Genomic DNA, 25,039 nt, shown 5'->3' on the forward strand with positions numbered 1-25,039 from the left:
ATGCTCATTTCGGTTTACCTTTTCTGTTCGTGTGCCTACACTAATCACGACCCAGGACAGAGGTAACAGCCAGCCTCTCTCTCCAGTCTACACCAGTGTCATCCAGTATAGTAGCTTGGTTCTTGGATTACACTCAAGGAGATAATACAGGTCCTCTCTCGTCCCCATTATCACCCCTCCTCTCCACTGACTACCCTCTCCACCCCTCCTCTCCTCTCACTACCCTCTCCACCCCTCCTCACCTCTGACTACCCTCTCCACCCCTCCTCTCCACTGACTACCCTCTCCACCCCTCCTCTCCTCTCACTACCCTCTCCACCCCTCCTCTCCTATCACTACCCTCTCCACCCCTCCTCTCCTCTCACTACCCTCTCCACCCCTCCTATCCTCTCACTACCCTCTCCACCCCTCCTCTCCTCTCACTACTCTCTCCACCCCTCCTCTCCTCTCACTACCCTCTCCACCCCTCCTATCCTCTCACTACCCTCTCCACCCCTCCTCTCCTCTCACTACTCTCTCCACCCGTCCTCTCCTCTCACTACCCTCTCCACCCCTCCTCTCCTCTCACTACCCTCTCCACCCTCCTCTCCTCTCACTACCCTCTCCACCCCTCCTCTCCTCTCACTACCCTCTCCACCCCTCCTTTCCTCTCACTACCCTCTCCACCCCTCCTCTCCTCTCACTACCCTCTCCACCCCTCCTCTCCTCTCACTACCCTCTCCACCCCTCCTCTCCTCTCACTACCCTCTCCACCCCTCCTCACCTCCCTTCTCTCTCTCCACACCTCCTCACCTCCCCTCCCTCTCTCTACCCCTCCTCACCTCCCTTCCCTCTCTCCACCCCTCCTCACCTCCCTTCCCTCTCTCCACACCTCCTCACCTCCCCTCCCTCTCTCCACCCCTCCTCACCTCCCTTCCCTCTCTCTACCCCTCCTCACCTCCCTTCCCTCTCTCCACACCTCCTCACCTCCCCTCCCTCTCTCCACCCCTCCTCAGCTCCCTTACCTCTCTCTACCCCTCCTCACCTCCCTTACCTCTCTCTACCCCTCCTCACCTCCCTTCCCTCTCTCCACCCCTCCTCACCCCTCCGCACTCTTGCTGGGGGGGATATCTAGTGAGTTGTACAACTGAATTCCTTCAACTAAAATGTCTCTTCCACATTTAACCCAACCCCTCTGAATCAGAGAGCTTCCTAAATCGACATCCATGTCTTTGGCGCCCGGGAAACAGTGGGTTAACTGCCTTGCAGGAGTATGTGTAAATGTGTTATCCTGAGTGCACATGCGTGTGTTGCTGACATCATTCTATCCTTCTTCCATTCAGTGATTGTTTCTGCATTGAATTGTGCAACCTCTAAAAGGGTCCCCCATGCAGCTCACCAAGGAAGTGGCACGGCAGAACAGTTCCTATAAGTGTGTGATTGAAGATGCAACATCATCTCATCAACTCACTGCAAAAATAGACGTCATGCTGGCAGCTACAAACCTGTTTGAGGTTAGTACAAGTTCCAACGCATTACTGTTCATTGAAATGTCTGTTTAAAATATGAAATGTGTCTTTGGCTATCAAGGATCGCAAAAGAGGAGGGGAGTGGGAGGGAGGGGAGAGGGAGGGGGTGGGAGGGGAGAGAGAGGGAGGGGGAGGGAGGGAGTGGAGAGGGAGGGAGTGGGAGGGGAGCGAGAGGGAGGGGGAGGGAGTGGAGAGGGAGGGAGTGGGAGGGAGGGAGTGGAGAGGGAGGGAGTGGGGGGGGAGAGAGTGGGAGGGAGGGGGAGGGAGGGAGTGGGAGGGGAGAGAGAGGGAGGGGGAGGGGCGAGAGAGGGAGGGGAGGGAGGGAGGGAGTGGGAGGGGAGAGGGAGGGGAGAGAGAGGGAGGGAGTGGAGAGGGAGGGAGGGAGGGGAGAGGGAGGGAGTGGAGATGGAGGGAGTGGGAGGGGAGAGAGAGGGAGGGAGAGGGAGGGAGTGGGAGGGGAGAGAGAGGGAGGGGGAGGGAGGGAGGGAGTGGGAGGGATGGGAGAGGGAGGGAGTGGAGAGGGAGGGAGTGGGAGGGGAGAGGGAGGGGAGAGAGAGGGAGTGGGAGGGGAGAGAGAGGGAGGGAGTGGAGAGGGAAGGAGTGGAGAGGGAGGGAGTGGGAGGGGAGAGAGAGGGAGGGAGTGGGAGGGAGGGAGTGGGAGGGAGGGAGGGAGTGGGAAGGGAGAGGGAGGGGGAGGGGAGTGAGATGGAGGGAGGGTAGAGGGGGGGAGTGGGAAGAGAGAGGGAGGGGGAGGGGAGTGAGTGAGTGAGTGAGTGAGTGAGTGAGTGAGTGAGTGAGTGAGTGAGTGAGTGGGAGGGAAGTGGGATATGAGGGGAGAGGATAAAGAAGAATGCATGGCACTTTTTCTAAACATTTACAGAACATCTGCAATCCGCTCACCTCAGGTTGTATAAAATAGGTAATCTACGGTTAAACCCCATCCACTCATAGGCCACACCTCCACAACACCCCCAAAGCGAACCAAAGACCCAAAACAAAGTTGGACCTCTTTGGTTATGTTACCTTTGTTTCTGTTGTTTTGCTGTACTCAGTATTTACCGGGGTTCACTGCTTATTCAGGAAGGACACTGAACTTTTCCATTCCAATACCTGTTGTCCTCAATGCCTCTCTATATGAGGAGTTTGGATCTGATACAAACGTGCAGAATTAACCCTTTCCTTACCTCTGTCCCCATCGGTTCCTAACCTCTGTCCCCATCGGTTCCTTAACTCTGTCCCCATCGGTTCTTTACCTCTGTCCCCATCGGTTCCTTAACTGTCCCCATCGGTTCCTTACCTCTGTCCCCATCGGTTCCTTAACTCTGTCCCCATCGGTTCCTTAACTCTATCCCCATCGGTTCCTTAACTCTGTCCCCATCGGTTCCTTAACTCTATCCCCATCGGTTCCTTAACTATGTCCCCATCGGTTCCTTACCTCTGTCCCCATCGGTTCCTTAACTCTATCCCCATCGGTTCCTTACCTCTGTCCCCATCGGTTCCTTACCTCTGTCCCCTTCGGTTCCTTACCTCTGACCAGTGGGCTCGGGGAGGTGATGTGTCCCAGCTGGAGGGCTTGGTGAGGAGGAACCCAGGAGTACTGGGGGAACAGGATGACTCTGGTGCCTCACTGGTCCACCACGCTGCTGGTGCAGGAAACATCCCTGTTATCAGGTTCATCTGCAGCATCACACACAGAGATGGTGAGACTCCCGCGCAGCGCCATGACATTCTACGGGTCTTGCATCCCAAACGGCACCCTATTCCCTATGTAGTGTACTTCTTTCGACCAGGTTCCATAGGGTTCTGGTTAAAAGTAGAGCACTACATTTGGAATATGACCCTATTTGGGATGCACACTAGAAAATGGTTGTTCAACTGAGTTCTGTTCTTTAAAAAAAAAGTTTATTACTCATCCTTTTCCTCTGCTTAATTGCGTGTATGTGTGTGTGTGTGTGTGTGTGTGTGTGTGTGTGTACCGGCATTGTGCGTGTGTGTATGCGTCTGTTTATGCATGTGTCTGTTTATCCCGTGACTGTGTGTGGATGCATATGTTTCCTACCTCTGTCCTTCCCAGAGTGGAACCTGTACGATGACGAGGGGTCTATGCCGCTGCATTGGGCCGTCGAGAGGAACCAGCCAGAGAGCTGCAGGGCTTTGTTAGAGCTGGGGGTCGAACCCAACGTCCTCAACAAGGCCTTGATGTCTCCTCTACACCTGGCGGTCAGCCATCAACACAACCACCTGGTCAAGGTGAGACACTGTGAGCCTTACTTAGCCTATACCAGATCGTACCTTCCCCTTCCAAAACCCTGCTGATTTACCATTCTCTCAGGGGAACATGTATGAATTTATGGTTGGATCAGAATCACTATTAAAATCATTGACCAGTACGGAGAATTAAGCAAAACCACAAATCCAAATCCCAATCTCTATTAATGGCTAATTTAGGAAAGGGACGATTTTAGCTAGCTAGCTAGTCACCGGAGGACAGTGACACAACGAGATGCAACAATTCCTCTGTCAATGACGTTTGGCTTCTGATGCAATGGGATTGATGTGAAGCCAAATCCAATCTGGTTTCCCTTGACACTTTTTTGTTGTTAGGTGATTACCAATCACAGCTGAGCTCAACGCTGATTGGCTATTATTTTAATAAAAACATTTTCAAGGGTGGACAAATTCTCACTGGCTTCCCTTGCATTCAATGCAGCGGGCGACAACAACGTCATACAGGCAAAAACCTGAGAAAAAAATCCAACCAGGAGGTGGGAAATCTGAGGTTGGTCGTTTTTCAACTCATTCCCTGATGAAAATACAGTGGGATATTCGTCATGTTGCAATTCCTACGGTCTCCACTAGATGTCAACAGTCTTTAGAACCTTGTTTGATGCTTCTACTGTGGAGTGGGGCCGAATGAGAGGGGATTGAGTCAGAGGTCTGCCAGAATAGCTTGATGTCGTGGCGCTCGTTCACGTGAGAATTAGCTCGCTTTACATTGCATTTCATTCCATTGCAAGACAAAGGAATTCTCCGGTTGGAGATTGAAGATCTTTCTATGGACTGTAATGGAACTTTTTGACATTTCGTCTGCTCCTAGTGAACACGCTTCGTGAGTTTGGATTTGTTTACAGAACGTGCTAACAAAAGTAGCTATTTGGACATAAATGGTGGACATTATCAAACAAAACAAACATTTATTGTGGAACTGGGATTCCTGGGAGTGCATTCTGATGAAGATCATCAAAGGTAAGTTAATATTTATTATTTCTGAATTCGGTTGACTGCACAATATGGCGGATATCTTTTCGGCTTGTTTGGTCTCTTAGCGCCGTACTCAGATTATTGCATGGTGTGCTTTATCCGTAAAGCATTTTTGACAGCGGTTGCAGTAAGGAGTGCATCTAAAGTTCCATGCATAACACTTGTATTTTCATCAACATTTATGATGAGTATTTCTGAAAATTGATGTGGCTCTCTGCAAAATCACCCAATGTTTTTGGAACCACTGAACATAGCGCGCCAATGTATAATGAGATTGTTGGATATAAATATGAACTTCATCGAACAAAACATACATATATTGTGTAACATGAAGTCCTATGAGTGTCATCTGATGAAGATCATCAAAGGTTAGTGATTAATTTTGTCTCTATTTCTGATTTGTGTGACTCCTCTCTTTGGCAGAAAAAAATGGCTATTTTTCTGTGACTTGGCTCTGACCTAACATAATCGTTTGTGGTGCTTTTGCCGTAAAGCCTATTTGAAATCAGACAATGTGGTGGGATGAACAAGAAGTGTATCTTTAAAATGGTGTGAAATACTTCAATTTCTAAGGAATTTTTTTACTATGGGATTTCTGTTGTTTTGAATTTGGCGCCCTGTACTTTCCACTGGGTGTTGTCATATCGATCCCATTAGCGAGATCTCAGCCTTAAGAAGTTTTAAGCGAATTATATTATATGACTGTTGCCTCCTGTTTAAGTTGATTCTGACAGTAATGATGTTTGTATTTTATGAAATTATTAGGTGGAGGTCGCTGGCTACAAGGTTATCTTCAACCTAGCCTTTGCTATAAAGTTAGAGAAAAAAGTTGAGGCAAAAGTAACTTAACAAAACATGTTTTATTTTCACCTGAAACAATATATTTATCCAGTTTTGAATGAAAATGTCATAGATAGGCTGTCCACCATCTTGCGTTACGAACACTACACTTGTACGTTCAGCAGAGGGGCAAGACTCCGTAAAGATGATATAGTGCGTCACGATGTAAACAGGACATAATGCCACGTTCAGAACCACTGGAACTGGGAACTCGGAAATCTCTACCTTCTTACTTCAGTGCTTTCAAGACCACTGGGAACTCGGAAATCTCTACCTTCTGACTTCAGTGCTTTCAAGACCACTGGGAACTCGGAAATCTCTACCTTCTGACTTCAGTGCTTTCAAGACCACTGGGAACTCGGAAATCTCTACCTTCTTACTTCAGTGCTTTCAAGACCACTGGGAACTTGAAAAAATAGTTTTTAACGGTCATCCAACTCGGAATTCAAACTTGGGAACTTTGGACTCTTTCTAGAGCTTTCCGACCTGAAGATCACTGACGTCATGATTTGACCTTGTATTTTTCAGTTTCCAGTTGTCTTGATATGACGAGGGCCCGTATCCACAAAGCGTCTCAGAGAAAATTCTAAGATATGATTTTTTGTTGTTGTCTTGAAACAGGTTTTTAACAGGATTCTTAAGAGTAGGTTTTAGGATGATGTAAAATCTCTGACCTGACAAAAATCAAGTCATAACGTTTTTTTTCAGCTGTTAATCACGACAGTTTGAGGCAAAGGAAAGATAGTGATGACGCTCATCCATTTTGTTGTAAATTGGGGGGAAAACCAATCATGATGAGGCATCGCCAGCTGTGAACTCTATAGCACACATTGCTCCAGACAACCGCAGTGATTGTTTATAGATTCTGTTCTCTGAAGGTGTAGATTATTTATAGATTCTGTTCTATGTAGGTCTAGATTATGTATAGATTCTGTTCCATGTAGGTCTAGATTATGTATAGATTCTGTTCCATGTAGGTCTAGATTATTTATAGATTCTGTTCCATGTAGGTCTAGATTATGTATAGATTCTGTTCCATGTAGGTCTAGATTATTTATAGATACTGTTACATATAGAAATATCAAAACATTAATTTCAACAACTCTAAAGCAATTGTCTGAGGAACCCATGTGCCGGTAGTACGGTCACCACAACAGCCCTGCTTACAATAAATGTTCTATTCTGAGATGCCTTGTGGATATGGTACCAGATTTCAGTCACTCATTAACTCTCCCCACCAGCACTTCCTGAAATTGCAACTTCAGAACATGTTTTTAAGGACACAACTCAGATATTGCCCCTCCCACCTCAGATATCGCCCCTCCCTGTGGGTGACTGAGTGTGGGTGATTGAGTGTGGGTGACTGAGTGTGGGTGACTGAGTGTGGGTGTAAATTATGTGTTCACTCTGTAGTTAGATCATGTGGCTGGGGAAACCTGAATAGAAAGGGTTCAGCCATAGCCACACACTGTGCTAAAGATGATTGAACATGAGAACCCTTGGCTCTAGGACCTTGTTGGCTCTAGGACATCGTTGACTCGTAGGACCTTGTTGACTCTAGGACCTTGTTGACTCGTAGGACCTTGTTGACTCGTAGGAACTTGTTGACTCGTAGGACCTTGTTGACTCGTAGGACCTTGTTGACTCTATGACCTTGTTGACTCTAGGACCTTGTTGACTCTAGGACCTTGTTGACTCTATGACCTTGTTGACTCGTAGGACCTTGTTGACTCGTAGGACCTTGTTGACTCGTAGGACCTTGTTGACTCTAGGACATCGTTGACTCGTAGAACCTTGTCAGCCTTTCTGTTGTCTGTTCTGGGGTGACGATACCAGCTGTTCCTGTGTCAGGAAGCCGAGAGCGGAGAGAGGTATTTATGTGTCACTGAAGGCCTCATTATTCCTTTGTGTGTGTGTGTAGCTCCTGTTGTCCCACTATAAGACAGAGTCTAACCTAGAAGGATGTCTGGGCAACACTCCTGTCATGTTAGCCTGCTCCATCAACAACACTGAGGCTCTCTCCATACTGGTGAGTATTCACACTGACATGTGTCCTGTAAGTGGCTGTAAACGTACAGATATACACGAAATACGAAGAACATAATTGTTTTTACAAGTTTAAACTTGCTGGGGCTATACTTGTGAACATTATAAAAAAAAGTTTAAGTTTAACCATCAGACGATTAAAAAACGTTAGCTGTTCCCATTACACAACCTGGCGCATTTAGCCATATGCTAACTTCACCAGGTGGTCGTATCCGGTTCAAATTCTGTATGAGCAAAGGAAAATGATCGACGTAGCTAGACGTGACAGAGCACTTTTCTATCAGAGCGTTCTTAATGTATAGCGATCACACAGCACCATCTGCTAATCAAAGTTACTAAAACGCACAGCATTTTTCAGATGGATGTTTATCTCAGTGTTGCGAGCCTGGCTCCTGGTGATTTTATACAAACTCAGTATAACTCAGAATAACTCAGAATAACTCAGCCTTTGACAGTATAACTCAGTATAACTCAGTATAACTCAGAATAACTCAGTATCACTCATAATAACTCAGCCTTTGACAGTATAACTCAGTATAACTCAGTATAACTCAGAATAACTCAGCATAACTCAGTATAACTCAGTATAACTCAGCATAACTCAGTATAACTCAGTATAACTCAGTATAACTCATAATAACTCAGCCTTTGACAGTATAACTCAGTATAACTCAGTATAACTCAGAATAACTCAGCATAACTCAGTATAACTCAGTATAACTCAGCATAACTCAGTATAACTCAGCCTCCGACAGTATAACTCAGTATAACTCAGCCTCCGACAGTATAACTCAGTATAACTCAGCATAACTCAGTATAACTCAGTATAACTCAGTATATCTCAGTATAACTCAGTATAACTCAGCCTCCGACAGTATAACTCAGCATTACTCAGCCTCATGTGTTTAGCACATGTGAGCTAGTTGACAGGTGAGTGCTAGACTCTTTCTCAATTCATCCATCCTCGATTCCTTTCCTCATTTCCTTCAACCCCAGCACATTGACTCGGTACCCGTTACTCCTTGTATAAAGCCTAGTTATTATTACACTTGGGAAAGAACAAATGAAGGAGAAAATAAGTAAGCCTTGAATTCTATACATGGTGAGGTTAGCATAGGGGCTAAATGTGCCAGGTTATGTAATGGGAACAGCTAACATGTAGCCTTTCATCACGCGCAACTACGTTGACAATTTAAATTGGCTGATGCTTAAACTTGAACTAACACTTAAAGGCCCAGTGCAGTTAAACATGTGATTTTCCTGTGTTTTATATATATATATATATATATATATATATATATATATATATATATATATATAACCATAAAAGCCTTTATATTTATACATCCACACTATGAGGTTTGAAAAATACTATGAAATTGTGAAAATGATGATAATGCAGTTTTAGTGTGAAAGCTGTTTGTAAAGACTGGCTGAAATGTCACCCTGTTTTTTGAGGGATGGAGTTTTTGGCTGCCTGGTGACATCACCAGCCCATAAATGAGTTATTAGACCAATAAGAAAGAGAGTTCCAAACCTCTCTGCCAATAACAGCTCGTTTTCAGTTTCCCCCTCCCAGTCAAACCCTTGCCAGACAGTCATAGCTACAGGCTTGCTTGAGAAATGGCCTTTAATTGTTATAATTGCTATAATTGTTTCTCGTTGACAGGTTGAAGGGAAGGTACTTGTAGCATTGATTTGATAATGAGATAATAATGGCTGCATGGGAACATTAAACATTGTGTAATGTTAGCATGTACCCTTAGATTCTAGAGGTGATATTTTCCTGATGACCAATCTTTCTTTTATTTTATTTTTTTATCAGTAGATAATAAAAGAAAATAGCTTAGCCTGAGAAAGAGACAGTTCTACAATTGACAATTGTATGAAAATTGCATGACAAGACTATCAATGCTATTGCAAACCACTGCCTCTTCCCCCTAACACATCTCTGTTCCTGTTCTCTGTCCAAATCACTGCCTCTTCCCCTTAACTCATCTCTGTTCCTGTTCTCTGTCCAAACCACTGCCTCTTCCCCCTAACTCATCTCTGTTCCTGTTCTCTGTCCAAACCACTGCCTCTTCCCCTAACGCATCTCTGAGCTGTTCTCTGTCCAAACCACTGCCTCTTCCCCCTAACGCATCTCTGTTCCTGTTCTCTGTCCAAACCACTGCCTCTTCCCCTAACGCATCTCTGAGCTGTTCTCTGTCCAAACCACTGCCTCTTCCCCCTAACGCATCTCTGTTTCTGTTCTCTGTCCAAACCACTGCCTCTTCCCCCTAACACATCTCTGTTCCTGTTCTCTGTCCAAACCACTGCCTCTTCCCCCTAACACATCTCTTTTCCTGTTCTCTGTCCAAATCACTGCCTCTTCCCCCTAACGCAACTCTGTTCCTGTTCTCTGTCCAAACCACTGCCTCTTCCCCCTAACACATCTCTGTTCCTGTTCTCTGTCCAAATCACTGCCTCTTCTCCCTAACACATCTCTGTTCCTGTTCTCTGTCCAAACCACTGCCTCTTCCCCCTAACGCATCTCTGTACGTGTTCTCTGTCCAAATCACTGCCTCTTCCTCTAACGCATCTCTGAGCTGTTCTCTGTCCAAACCACTGCCTCTTCCCCCTAACGCATCTCTGTTCCTGTTCTCTGTCCAAACCACTGCCTCTTCCCCTAACGCATCTCTGAGCTGTTCTCTGTCCAAACCACTGCCTCTTCCCCCTAACGCATCTCTGTTCCTGTTCTCTGTCCAAACCACTGCCTCTTCCCCTAACGCATCTCTGAGCTGTTCTCTGTCCAAACCACTGCCTCTTCCCCCTAACGCATCTCTGTTTCTGTTCTCTGTCCAAACCACTGCCTCTTCCCCCTAACACATCTCTGTTCCTGTTCTCTGTCCAAACCACTGCCTCTTCCCCCTAACACATCTCTTTTCCTGTTCTCTGTCCAAATCACTGCCTCTTCCCCCTAACGCAACTCTGTTCCTGTTCTCTGTCCAAACCACTGCCTCTTCCCCCTAACACATCTCTGTTCCTGTTCTCTGTCCAAATCACTGCCTCTTCTCCCTAACACATCTCTGTTCCTGTTCTCTGTCCAAACCACTGCCTCTTCCCCCTAACGCATCTCTGTACGTGTTCTCTGTCCAAATCACTGCCTCTTCCCCCTAACTCATCTCTGTTCCTGTTCTCTGTCCAAACCACTGCCTCTTCCCCCTAACGCATCTCTGAGCTGTTCTCTGTCCAAACCACTGCCTCTTCCCCCTAACGCATCTCTGTTCCTGTTCTCTGTCCAAACCACTGCCTCTTCCCCCTAACGCATCTCTGTTCCTGTTCTCTGACCAAACCACTGCCTCTTCCCCCTAACGCATCTCTGTTCCTGTTCTCTGTCCTGTAGCTGAAGCACGGGGCACAGCTCAGTAGTCAGAACAAGCTAGGCCACTTCGCCATCCACACAGCTGCCTTCGCAGGCGCTAAGAAAGCCATGGAGGTCATCCTCAAAGCTGGTACGTCTTTACCATGACAACAATAAAGGACTGCATTTTACTTTTTTGCTTTTTCTATGGATCCTACTGTAATTATAATCATAAAGTATGGTATCTGTAAAATGTTTTTCTTTAGGTCTACTATTGTGTGTCCCCTCCCCCCTCCCCACTATTACCATTGTTAGTTACCATAGTATTACCATTGTTACCATCTTTTTAATCTATTTTATTTTTATTTCACCTTTTTATTTCACCTTTATTTAACCAGGTAGGCTAGTTGAGAACACCTTTATTTAACCAGGTAGGCTAGTTGAGAACACCTTTATTTAACCAGGTAGGCTAGTTGAGAACACCTTTGTTTAACCAGGTAGGCTAGTTGAGAACACCTTTATTTAACCAGGTAGGCTAGTTGAGAACACCTTTATTTAACCAGGTAGGCTAGTTGAGAACACCTTTATTTAACCAGGTTAGGCTAGTTGAGAACACCTTTATTTAACCAGGTAGGCTAGTTGAGAACACCTTTATTTAACCAGGTAGGCTAGTTGAGAACACCTTTATTTAACCAGGTTAGGCTAGTTGAGAACACCTTTATTTAACCAGGTAGGCTAGTTGAGAACACCGTTATTTAACCAGGTAGGCTAGTTGAGAACACCGTTATTTAACCTGGTAGGCTAGTTGAGAACACCTTTATTTAACCAGGTAGGCTAGTTGAGAACACCTTTATTTAACCAGGTAGGCTAGTTGAGAACACCTTTATTTAACCAGGTAGGCTAGTTGAGAACACCTTTATTTAACCAGGTAGGCTAGTTGAGAACACCGTTATTTAACCAGGTAGGCTAGTTGAGAACACCTTTATTTAACCAGGTAGGCTAGTTGAGAACACCGTTATTTAACCTGGTAGGCTAGTTGAGAACACCTTTATTTAACCAGGTAGGCTAGTTGAGAACACCTTTATTTAACCAGGTAGGCTAGTTGAGAACACCGTTATTTAACCTGGTAGGCTAGTTGAGAACACCTTTATTTAACCAGGTAGGCCAGTTGAGAACACCTTTATTTAACCAGGTAGGCTAGTTGAGAACACCGTTATTTAAACAGGTAGGCCAGTTGAGAACACCTTTATTTAACCAGGTAGGCTAGTTGAGAACACCGTTATTTAAACAGGTAGGCTAGTTGAGAACAAGTTCTCATTTACAACTGCGACCTGGCCAAGATAAAGCAAAGCAGTTCGACACATACAACGACACAGAGTTACACATGGAGTAAAACAAACATACAGTCAATAATACAGTATAACCAAGTCTATATACGATGTGAGCAAATGAGGTGAGATAAGGGAGGTAAAGGCAAAAAGGCCATGGTGGCGAAGTAAATACAATATAGCAAGTAAAACACTGGCATGGTAGATTTGCAATGGAAGAATGTGCAAAGTAGAAATCAAAATAATGGGGTGCAAAGGAGCAAAATAAATAAAATAAAATAAATACAGTTGGGAAAGAGGTAGTTGTTTGGGCTAAATTATAGGTGGGCTATGTACAGGTGCAGTAATCTGTGAGCTGCTCTAACAGCTGGTGCTTAAAGCTAGTGAGGGAGATAAGTGTTTCCAGTTTCAGAGATTTTTGTAGTTCGTTCCAGTCATTGGCAGCAGAGAACTGGAAGGAGAGGCGGCCAAAGAAAGAATTGGTTTTGGGGGTGACCAGAGAGACATACCTGCTGGAGCGTGTGCTACAGGTGGGAGATGCTATGGTGACCAGCGAGCTGAGATAAGGGGGGACTTTATCTAGCAGGGTCTTGTAGATGACATGGAGCACGTGGGTTTGGCGACGAGTATGAAGCGAGGGCCAGCCAACGAGAGCGTACAGGTCACAGTGGTGGGTAGTATATGGGGCTTTGGTGACAAAACGGATTACACTGTGATAGACTGCATCCAATTTGTTGAGTAGGGTATTGGAAGCTATTTTGTAAATGACATCGCCGAAGTCGTGGAATGGTAGGATGGTCAGTTTTACAATGGTATGTTTGGAAGCATGAGTGAAGGATGCTTTGTTGCGAAATAGGAAGCCAATTCTAGATTTAACTTTGGATTGGAGATGTTTGTTGTGAGTCTGGAAGGAGAGTTTACAGTCTAGCCAGACACCTAGGTATTTGTAGTTGTCCACGTATTCTAAGTCAGAACCGTCCAGAGTAGTGATGTTGGACAGGCGGGCAGGTGCAGGTAGCGATCGGTTGAAGAGCATGCATTTAGTTTTACTTGTATTTAAGAGCAATTGGAGGCCACGGAAGGAGAGTTGTATGGCATTGAAGCTTGCCTGGAGGGTTGTTAACACAGTGTCCAAAGAAGGGCCAGAAGTATACAGAATGTTGTCGTCTGCGTAGAGGTGGATCAGAGACTCACTAGCAGCAAGAGCGACATAGTTGATGTATACAGAGAAGAGAGTCGGTCCAAGAATAATTTGAGAAACCAAGGCTGTCGAGTCTGCCGATGAGGACGTGGTGATTGACGGAGTCGAAAGCCTTGGCCAGATCAATGAATACGGCTGCACAGTAATCTTTCTTATCGATGGCGGTTAAGATATCGTTTAGGACCTTGAGCGTGGCTGAGGTGCACCCATGACCAGCTCTGAAACCAGATTGCATAGCGGAGAAGGTATGGTGGGATTTGAAATGGTCGGTAATCTGTTTGTTGACTTGGCTTTCGAAGACCTTAGAAAGGCAACAGGGTAGGTTAGATATAGGTCTGTAGCAGTTTGGGTCAAGAGTGTCCTCTCCCTTTGAAGAGGTGGATGACCGCGGCAGCTTTCCAATCTTTGGAGATCTCAGGCGATACAAAAGAGAGGTTGAACAGGCTATTAATAGGGGTTGCAACAATTGTGGCGGATAGTTTTAGAAAGAGAGGGTCCAGATTGTCTAGCTCAGGAAATCTGACTGGGTATCCAGGGGCGTAATGCACACCAAAAGTCTGAGGGGGCACAAAGTACATGAGGATAGCTGGGGGTTGTCCGTAGGGGTGTTAGCCCCTCCCTGTTTGGAAAGCGCCAACGCTAAGCCCTTCCTCTGTCAATCAAACATTTTTCCAGGGTCTGCAAAACCGCAGCATTCAAATGAGGCTGCAATGAAAACTAATGGGACTGTAGTGACTGTGTTGGCATAAAAACCCGGGATGTAAATTACGTTTCTATTCAAGCGTTGATTGACATGGTAATGGACCAATAGTATTGGAGAAAAGTTGAAAAAAAAAGACTTCTCTGACGCTGGACGTTACGTAATTTACCACACGCATTATGCAACTCATCTAATGCCATACAGTCTCTTTCCACCTGGGGTAGCGCCTCTCTCAGATTAAAAGCAAGAAATGATCAATGCTGAGTGTAATGGGGAGTGTAAAGTTAATTACTTGTGAGTTCATCAATAGTTAATTCAATCAATAGTTCATTTCTCACTGCAAGCCATCGTGAATCTCAAAAGCCGTTACAGCCGCTGTTTACTTCTGAAGATAACTTCGGCGTTGCCTGAAATAACTTGATTCAAATTCAACACGAACCTTCAAATAGGTATGTAATGACACATTATATAAACTCTTTATAGTGTTTTATTGACATTTTAGAGGTGATGAGTTGGACAAATCGGGTGAATAAAAGCTGTTTCCCCACACACTCCCCCTTTCACTCAGTAGGTTTTTAAAAAGACCGGCGGGGCTTTCTTCAGTCATGTAGAGACGGGCAGCATGAAGGTCTCGTCATAGCTTTTGCTGGAAAGGGGAGAAATTGTGCTTTACAATGGTATTCATATTACAGTTAACCTGGAAGTATTACATTTTGAACACTCAGTATATACTGGATAGACTACATGATCAAAATAACATCTCGTTCCAAAATCATAGGCATTAATATGGAGTTGGTCTCCCCTTTGCTGCTACAACAGCCTCCACTCTTTTGGGAAGGCTTTCCACTAGATGTTGGAACATTGCTGCTATAACAGCCTCCACTCTTCTGGGTAGGCTTTCCACTGAATGTTGGAACATTGCTGCTATAACAGCCTCTCCACTCTTCTGGGTAGGCTTTCCACTGAATGTTGGAACATTGCTGTGGGGGACTCGATTCTATTCAGACTCAAGAGCATTAGTGAGGTCGGGCAATGATGTTGGGCGATTAGGACTGGCTCACAGTCAGCGTTCCAATTCATCCCAAAGGTGTTCGATAGAGTTATGGTCAAGGCTCTGTGCAGGCCAGTCAAGTTCTTCCACATCAATCTCAACAAACCATTTCTGTATGGACCTCTCTTTGTGCATGGGGGCATTGTCATGCTGAAACAGGAAAGGGCCTTCCCAAACTATTGCCACAAAGCTGGAAGCACAGAATCGTCTGGAATGTCATTGTATGCTGTAGCATTACAAGTTCCTTTCACTGGAACTAAGGGGCCTAGCCCAAACCATGACAAAAGCCCCAGACCATTATTCCTCCTCCACCAAACTTCACAGTTGGCACTATACATCTCTTATCCACCAAAGCCATATTTATCCGTCTGAATGCCAGATGGTGAAGGGTAATTGATCACTGTAATTCCACTGCTCCGGAGTCCAATGGCGACGAGCATTACACCACTCCAGCCGTTGCTTGGCATTGTGAATGGTGATCTTAGGCTTGTGTGCGGCTGCTTGGCCATGGAAACCCATTTCATGAAGCTCCTGACGAACAGCTGTTGTGCTGACTGACGTTGCTTCCAGAGGCAATTTGGAACATGGTAGTGAGTGTTGCAATCAAGGACAGAGGATTTTTATGTGCAATGCGCTTCTGCACTCGACAGTGACATTTTGTGAACTTATGTGGCCTACCACTTCGTGGCTGAGCCGTTGTTGCTCCTAGACGTTTCCACTTCACAATAACAACACTTACAGTTGACTGGGGCAGCTCTAGCAGGGCAGAGATTTGACGATCTGATGAAAAGTGGCATCCTATGACGCTGCAACTTTGAAAGTCACTGAGCTCTTCCATTCTACTGCAATGTTTGTCAATGGAGATTGCATGGCTGTGTGCTCAATTTTTTTTATACACTGGTCACCAACGGGTGTGGCTGAAATATACAAAACCTCTAATTTGAAGGGGTATCCACATACTTTTGATATTGTATCAATGTATTCTACTACAGCTGCCAAACACAGAGGAGATGCAGATGCAGATGCAGGTTTGAATGAATTTAGCTCTATGGTGTCTTCTTCGTGGATGTACACCAGCATCTAAAACACTTGGTTTGGAATGTAATTATATGCTAACATGGCTAGTATCTAACGCTAGCCAGCTGGAACCAGCTACATAGCACAGGTTCTCCATATGACGTTGAGAAACAGTACATTGTGGGTAGTTCCGAAGATATCTGGATATAAGTTATATATTTTTAGGTTAAAAAACCTAAAAAATATAACTTTGTCTAGTTTGAGGTAAACAGATCATAACTACAACTAAGTTACTAAGTCTTTGACTACAGGGTGTTGTTACTTCGGTGAGTAAAACTCATGCTCCCTACCCTTTAACTCTACAACCTTTAAAAAAAAAAATGTCTCTCCGCTGTCAAGAAGGGGGACTGCTAGAATGTTTTGCTTGCAAAGTGGGGGACATTTTTGTTGTTGTTTAGGACCCCCAAAAGAGCTAGGGCTATCTATGACTACATGTGTGGGTATGGATGTAGGTATGCAGACCCGTGAGCCACTGCAGCCCCTCTTGATGAAGTCAGACTTTATTGTGGCCCCCCACACCCCCATCAACGTTGTCCATCTTTGCACTGACTAATGTGGTCATTTTGTGTCAGAATGGTCATCCGCGGAGCCACGCGAAAAAAAACAGAGACCACGTCACGGACTCACTGTTTACCCAACCTGTTTACTCATCATCATAACAGGACACTGGATGTGTTTATTCCAACAGCTAAATATTTGTGAAGGTTCTGTCGTTGTCAGATTTGGACCAAATGAGAATTCACATTCTTAAGGCCAGGCCTAGCCAGATATCCACAGATGGCATGACTAAGGGGAAATTAGTTGAGTTAGAAGACTCAGATGTTCCTCCACTTGTCATCCTAGTTTCCATTAAACTGAAAGGAAACAAAACACAGTTTAGAGTTATTAACTTGAACAGGATACCCTAATATCTTAGAAATTCAACTTAGTGTATCTTCTGTAAACAGAACAGCTTTCCATGAAGTGTCTGGCCTCAACAGAACAGCTTTCCATGTAGTGTCTGGCCTCAACAGAACAGCTTTCCGTGAAGTGTCTGGCCTCAACAGAACAGCTTTTCATTAAGTTTCTGGCCACAACAGAACAGCTTTCCATGAAGTGTCTGGCCTCAACAGAACAGCTTTCATGAAGCGTCTGGTCTCAACAGAACAGCTTTTCATGAAGTGTCTGGCCTCAACAGAACAGCTTTCCATGTAGTGTCTGGCCTCAACAGAACAGCTTCCGTGTAGTGTCTGGCCTCAACATAACAGCTTTCCGTGTAGTGTCTGGCCTCAACAGAACAGCTTTCATGAAGTGTCTGGCCTCAACAGAACAGCTTTCCGTGTAGTGTCTGGTCTCAACAGAACAGTTTCCCTGTAGTGTCTGGTCTCAACAGAACAGCTTTTCATGAAGTGTCTGGTCTCAACAGAACAGCTTTTCATCTAGTGTCTGGCCTCAACATAACAGCTTTCTGCGTAGTGTCTGGCCTCAACAGAACAGCTTCCATGTAGTGTCTGGCCTCAACAGAACAGCTTTTCATGAAGTTTCTGACCTCGACAGAACAGCTTTCCACATTGTGTCTGCCCTCAACAGAACAGCTTTTCCTGAAGTGTCTGTCCCCAACAGAACAGCTTTCCACGTTGTGTCTGCCCTCAACAGAACAGCTTTCCATCTAGTGTCTGGCCTCAACAGAACAGCTTTCCATCTAGTGTCTGGCCTCAACAGAACAGCTTTCCACGTTGTGTCTGCCCTCAACAGAACAGCTTTCCATCTAGTGTCTGGCCTCAACAGAACAGCTTTCCACGTTGTGTCTGCCCTCAACAGAACACCTTTCAATGTAGTTTCTGGCCTCAACAGAACAGCTTTTCCTGAAGTGTCTGTCCCCAACAGAACAGCTTTCCACGTAATATCTGGCCTCAACAGAACAGCTTTTCATGAAGTGTCTGTCCCCAACAGAACAGCTTTCCATGTAGTGTCTGGCCTCAACAGAACAGCTTTTCCTGAAGTGTCTGGCCTCAAAAGAACAGCTTTTCCTGAAGTGTCTGTCCTCAACAGAACAGCTTTTCCTGAAGTGTCTGTCCTCAACAGAACAGCTTTTCATGAAGTGTCTGGCCTCAACAGAACAGCTTTCCATGTAGTGTCTGACCTCAACATAACAGCTTTTCATGAAGTCTCTGTCCTCAACAGAACAGCTTTCCATGTAGTGTCTGGCCTCAACATAACAGCTTTTCATGAAGTCTCTGTCCTCAACATAACAGCTTTCCATGTAGTGTCTGGCCTCAAGAGAAGGACCAAGGACCGGCCAGGAAGACACTTATGAACATTAGTGTTGAATATTTGCCTGGTATTTTACAAACGTTCCATCCTGAGTAACACTGTATTTCCAAACAAGACCAGGCATTTCATTCAAAAAGCATATAAATATGTCTGAATTTAATTAGAGCTTTAATCAGCATGAAGATTCTCACCTGATGCTACCTGAGCCTGATGAGACATTTATTAACTACATTTAATGAGCGCTACGTTAACAGCATTGAGCCCTACCTTAACAACATTTGATGAGCCCTACGTTAACAACATTTAATGAGCCCTACGTTAACAACATTTAATGAGCCCTACCTTAACAACATTTAATGAGCCCTACGTTAACAACATTTAATGAGCCCTACGTTAACAACATTTAATGAGCCCTACGTTAACAACATTTAATGGGCCCTACGTTAACAACATTTAATGAGCCCTACGTTAACAACATTTAATGAGCCCTACGTTAACAACATTTAATGAGCCCTACGTTAACAACATTTAATGAGCCCTACGTTAACAACATTTAATGAGCCCTACCTTAACAACATTTAATGAGCCCTACCTTAACAACATTTAATGAGCCCTACCTTAACAACATTTAATGAGCCATACCTTAACAACATTTAATGAGCCCTATGTTAACAACATTTAATGAGCCCTACGTTAACCACATTTAATGAGCCCTACGTTAACAACATTTAATGAGCCCTACGTTAACAACATTTAATGAGCCCAAGCCCAAAAAGCCCAAATGATTTTACATTATAAAAGCCCATAGATGTACCTAGTTATATACTTTCATACTGTTTATGGCCTGGATATACTGCACAACGTTCAAACCGCGATAAAACAGATGAGAACATGTGATTCTGGTGCAGCACATGCTGCCTACAAAGCGAACTTGATTTGAAAAAGCCATATCTCAGACTGGCCAATAAAACTAAAAGATTAAGAGGGGCAAAACTCAGAACTCTGCCTAGAAGGCCAGCATCCCGGAGTTGCCTCACATCACTGTTGATGTTGAGACTGGTGTTTTGCGGGTACTATTTAATGAAGCTGCCAGTTGAGGGCTTGTGAGGCGGCTGTTTCTCAAACTAGACACTCTAATGTACTTGTCCTCTTGCTCGGTTGCTCAGGTCCTCCCACTCCTCTTTCTATTCTGGTTAGAGCCAGTTTGCGTTGTTCTGTGAAGGGAGTAGTAAACAGCGTTGTACGAGATCTTCAGTTTCTTGGCAATTTCTCACATGGAATAGCCGTAAATTCTCAGAACTAGAATAGACTGACGAGTTTGAGGAGAAAGTTATTTGTTTCTGGCCATTTTGAGCCTGTAATCGAATCCACAAATGCTGACGCTCCAGATACTCAACTAGTCTAAAGGCCAGTTTTATTGCTTATTTAATCAGGACAACAGTTTTCAGCTGTGCTAACATAATTGCAAAAGGTACGATGATGATGATCAATTAGCTAATGATCAATTAGCCTTTTAAAATGATAAACTTGGATTAGCTAACACAATGTGCCATTGAAACACTGGAGAGATGGTTGCTGATAATGGGCCTCTGTACGCCTATGTAGATATTCCATTAAAATATTTTATGAAATAAAATTGTCCAGCTACAATAGTCATTTACAACATTAACAATGTCTACACTGTATTTCTGATCAATTTGATGTTATTTTAATGGACAAAATGTTTGCTTTTCTTTCAAAAACAAGGACATTTCTATGTGACCTCAATCTTTTGAACAGTGGTGTATATATACGCTCTAATATGTGTTTTGAATTAGTCATCCCCTTAGAAAGCACAGTCCATTTCCTTGCGTTAGACTTCGAAACAACATCCACAATGACCATGTTTTACACTCAGCTTCTGTTGTTGAAATTCTTTCTTCAAATTGACCAATCACAGTGAGGTGAGTTTTAAAAGGCTGATTCTGTTTTGGTGCTGTGTTTTTGATGTGATTTCCGATGCATTTGCGTTGATGTCAGAGTGGCTAGAGGGACAATAGAGCCCCGAGTACCAGGCCATTAGGACCTGAGGATCGTTAGCGAGTTGGGTACTACCAACGCCAAGTCCAGAGTGCATAAGACTCATGACTCATGACTGCCGGTCACCAAAACAAACCCTACTATTGAGATCCACTCTTTGTGTTTGAGTTTTAGTTTCAAACGCTGTGTACACACATCCACTGACTTCCAGATGCTGGGTATGAAATGTAACACTCCTGTGTTCGTGTGCTGTCCAGGAGAGGAGATGGGTCATTCCATAGAAGAACACATTAACGTCCTGGATAAGTCCTGCAGTAGTCCTCTGCACATGGCGGTCAGGGGTGGAAATGTGGACGTCATTAAGTTCTGCATCCAGAAAGGAGCTAAGATTGATCAGCAACAGGTAGGGATCATATGATTGGTTCAGAAACAGGTACGTCAACATATGGGATCATACGATTGGTTCAGAAACAGGTACGTCAACATATGGGATCATACGATTGGTTCAGAAACAGGTACATCAACATATGGGATCATACGATTGGTTCAGAAACAGGTACATCAACATATGGGATCATACGATTGGTTCAGAAACAGGTACATCAACATATGGGATCATATGATTGGTTCAGAAACAGGTACATCAACATATGGGATCATACGATTGGTTCAGAAACAGGTACATCAACATATGGGATCATACGATTGGTTCAGAAACAGGTACATCAACATATTTGATCATACGATTGGTTCAGAAACAGGTACGTCAACATATGGGATCATATGATTGGTTCAGAATCAGGTACATCAACATATGGTTGGTTCAGAAACAGACATCCTACAAATCGCTATATCTTCTGTATGCAATTCCATAGATTCAGCCACCATTATTTGAATAAGCATAGCGTAGCCTAATGTAATGGTCTAAGTACAGTAAATTATTATACAGGTTTCCAATGTACAGCGACCACACAGACAATCACATCAGTTTCACATGTTTCTATCTTTGAATTTCCAGTCTAGGAAATTCATTTATTCATTCATTTAGATGAGGGGCTCATTGGACTGCACCAGAAGATCACAAGGTTAATTAAAGATCTCCGCAGGATCTTCCAGGCAAATAATAACCATTTTAGGATTTATAATCTCTACTCCAACTCTGCCGGTGTAGCAGTCTGGGAAGGGTTCCACCATCTGTAGGATTACTTCCCGAATGGTACTTACTGTGATGACCTCCACTTACTGTACTGACCTCTACTTACTGTACTGATCTCTACTTACTGTACTGACCTCTACTTACTGAACTGACCTCCACTTATTGCACTGACCTCACTTACTGTACTGACCTCCACTTACTGTACTGACCTCTACTTACTGTACTAACCTGCACTTATTGCACTGACCTCCACTTACTGTACTGACCTCAACTTACTGCACTGATCTCCACTTACTGCACTGACCTTTACTTACTGCACTGATCTCCACTTACTGCACTGACCTTTACTTACTGCACTGACCTTTACTTACTGCACTGACCTTTACTTACTGCACTGATCTCCACTTACTGCACTGACCTTTACTTACTGCACTGATCACTACTTACTGCACTGACCCTCTACTTACTGTACTAACCTGCACTTATTGCACTGACCCTCTACTTACTGCACTGACCGCCACTTACTGCACTGATCACTACTTACTGCACTGATCCTCACTTACTGTACTGACCTTCACTTACTGCACTGACCTCCAATTACTGTACTGACCTGTACTTACTGCACTGATCCTCACTTACTGTACTGACCCTCTACTTACTGCACTGACCGCCACTTACGTCACTGATCACTACTTACTGCACTGACCTGTACTTACTGTACTGACCTGTACTTACTGCACTGACCTCCACTTACTGCACTGACCGCCACTTACTGTACTGACCTCCACTTACGTCACTGATCACTACTTACTGCACTGACCGCCACTTACTGCACTGATCACTACTTACTGCACTGACCCTCTACTTACTGCACTGATCCTCACTTACTGTACTGACCTGTACTTACTGCACTGACCTCCACTTACTGCACTGACCGCCACTTACTGTACTGACCTCCACTTACGTCACTGATCACTACTTACTGCACTGACCGCCACTTACTGTACTGACCGCCACTTACTGCACTGATCACTACTTACTGCACTGATCCTCACTTACTGTACTGACCTTCACTTACTGTACTGACCTCTACTTACTCTACTGACCTCTACTTACTGCACTGACCGCCACTTACTGCACTGATCACTACTTACTGCACTGATCCTCACTTACTGTACTGACCTTCACTTACTGCACTGACCTCCACTTACGTCACTGATCACTACTTACTGCACTGACCGCCACTTACTGCACTGATCACTACTTACTGCACTGATCCTCACTTACTCTACTGACCTCCACTTACTGTACTGACCTCTACTTACTCTACTGACCTCTACTTACTGTACTGACCTCCACTTACTGTGATGACCTCCACTTACTGTACTGACCTCCACTTACTGTACTGATCCCGACTTACTGTACTGACCTCCACTTACTGCACTGACCTGCACTTACTGCACTGACCTGCACTTACTGTACTGACCTCCACTTACTGCACTGACCTCCAATTACTGCACTGACCTGCACTTACTGCACTGATCACTACTTACTGCACTGACCTGCACTTACTGTACTGACATCTGCTTACTGCACTGACCTGCACTTACTGCACTGACTTTCACTTACTGTTCCCGAATGTCATGTGGTGTGGAGCTGAGCGGAGAGGGGATATCTCTGCTCTGTTCCTGCCATTCATTCTTATGACCCTGTAACATTTTACCGCAGTGGTCTAAATCAGGGTCACACACACACCGTTTCTTAATAGTCTTAACCAAATCTAATCAAATTGTATTAGTCACATGGGCTGAATACAACAGGTCAGTGAAATTCTTGTGTGTGTTTGTGTGTGTGTGTGTGTGTGTGTGTGTGTGTGTGTGTGTGTGTGTGTGTACTGTACTCCAGGTGGACCGGTCCACAGCTCTACATTTTGCCTGTTCCCAGGGAGCTACAGAGGCAGTTAAACTGATGCTGTCCTCCTACAGCAGACTGGACAGCATCATTAACCTGCCTGATGGAGCCTGCCAGACACCTTTACACAGGTGGGAGACTTTGTTCATTCATTTATTTATTTGTTTTATTCATACATTTTCCCATACATTTATTTGCATGTTTGTTCATTAGTTAATTCATGAATGAATGAATTACTTTGTTTGTTAATTTGTTCATTCATTCAATCGTTTGTTTATCCATGAATTCCTTTGAATGTTAAAGTCGTGAACCGATCCATCACAATAACAAATCATCGTTCTGTTCTATGATGTGACAGAGCCAAACATGTTCCAGGAGTCAGGGTAACGGTTGCTCGGTGACAAAGCTTGTGTTTGAAAATGGAACATTATCAGTCATATTGTGAGAACTGGGGAGGAATAGCTTGAATAATATTTGTAGAGAAAGACAGATGAGAGACGTGACCTCACAACGTATACCTTGCCTGCGTCCCAAACTACAGCCTAGTCCCTATATAGTGCGCCGCCTTTGACCAGAGCCCGATGTTTCTAGTCCTTTGTCTCCATCACCGGTAACCACGGTAACTATCCAACAGCAATGTGTGCTGTGTAAAGACGAACATGGCTTGGCTACACCTGGCTAAAACCTACATCATAACTTAACTACCCTCATAAAAAAAAGGGAATGATACTGTAGGTATAAAAAGCTCTACTGAGTGGTTAAGAAAGCCTGGGATGACTGGTTTTTAATCATATTTGTGATCGTAAGGATATACCTCAGTCTCACATCCACCCTAACAGCTGTGGGAAAAGAAAAGAAACAGAACTTGACACAACTTAAAAGAAACACGCTTTTAAATTTATTTATTAAAAACCTTTTAGCTATTTAGACTGTATTCTTCACCTGCACGTCTTATGAACGCTTAGTAATAACAAGTCGATGGAAAAATGTGAACCTCATTATTTTCATGACGTTCAGCCTGACTTCAATTCAGATCCAAATGAAGAAAATAAATCTAAAACGGACAAATAATTCTGTAGTGTAGTTCATACAATTAGAACTAGAATCGGTAGAATGGACATCTAAAAATTCTACCAGCCTGGGTCTACAGATCAGTACAGACCAGTGCAGATCAGCGCAGATTGGTGCATATCAATGCAGATCAGTACAGATTAGTGCAGATTAGTGCAGATTAGTGCAGATTAGTGCAGATCAGTGCAGATCAATGCAGATCAGTGCAGACCAGTGCAGATCAGTACAGATCAGTGCAGATCAGCGCAGATTGGTGCATATCAATGCAGATCAG

General features: G+C 44.3%; 1 protein-coding gene across 1 annotated transcript in view; it reads left to right on the top strand.

Annotated features, from left to right (window-relative positions):
• Positions 1-1,321: 1,321 nt before the first annotated feature.
• LOC110490883 (transient receptor potential cation channel subfamily A member 1-like) overlaps positions 1,322-25,039 on the top strand; it is a 75,921-nt gene continuing 52,203 nt past the window's right edge. The window contains exons 1-7 of the mRNA XM_036945673.1: positions 1,322-1,493; positions 3,046-3,208; positions 3,583-3,758; positions 7,531-7,638; positions 11,041-11,149; positions 20,885-21,030; positions 23,689-23,825. Of these exons, the coding sequence (XP_036801568.1) occupies positions 1,368-1,493; positions 3,046-3,208; positions 3,583-3,758; positions 7,531-7,638; positions 11,041-11,149; positions 20,885-21,030; positions 23,689-23,825 (965 nt within the window). The 5' untranslated portion in view covers positions 1,322-1,367. The remainder of the gene's footprint in view (positions 1,494-3,045; positions 3,209-3,582; positions 3,759-7,530; positions 7,639-11,040; positions 11,150-20,884; positions 21,031-23,688; positions 23,826-25,039) is intronic.

The sequence above is a fragment of the Oncorhynchus mykiss genome, chromosome 15, assembly GCF_013265735.2.
Source record: "Oncorhynchus mykiss isolate Arlee chromosome 15, USDA_OmykA_1.1, whole genome shotgun sequence".
Taxonomy (NCBI): Eukaryota; Metazoa; Chordata; class Actinopteri; order Salmoniformes; family Salmonidae; genus Oncorhynchus; species Oncorhynchus mykiss.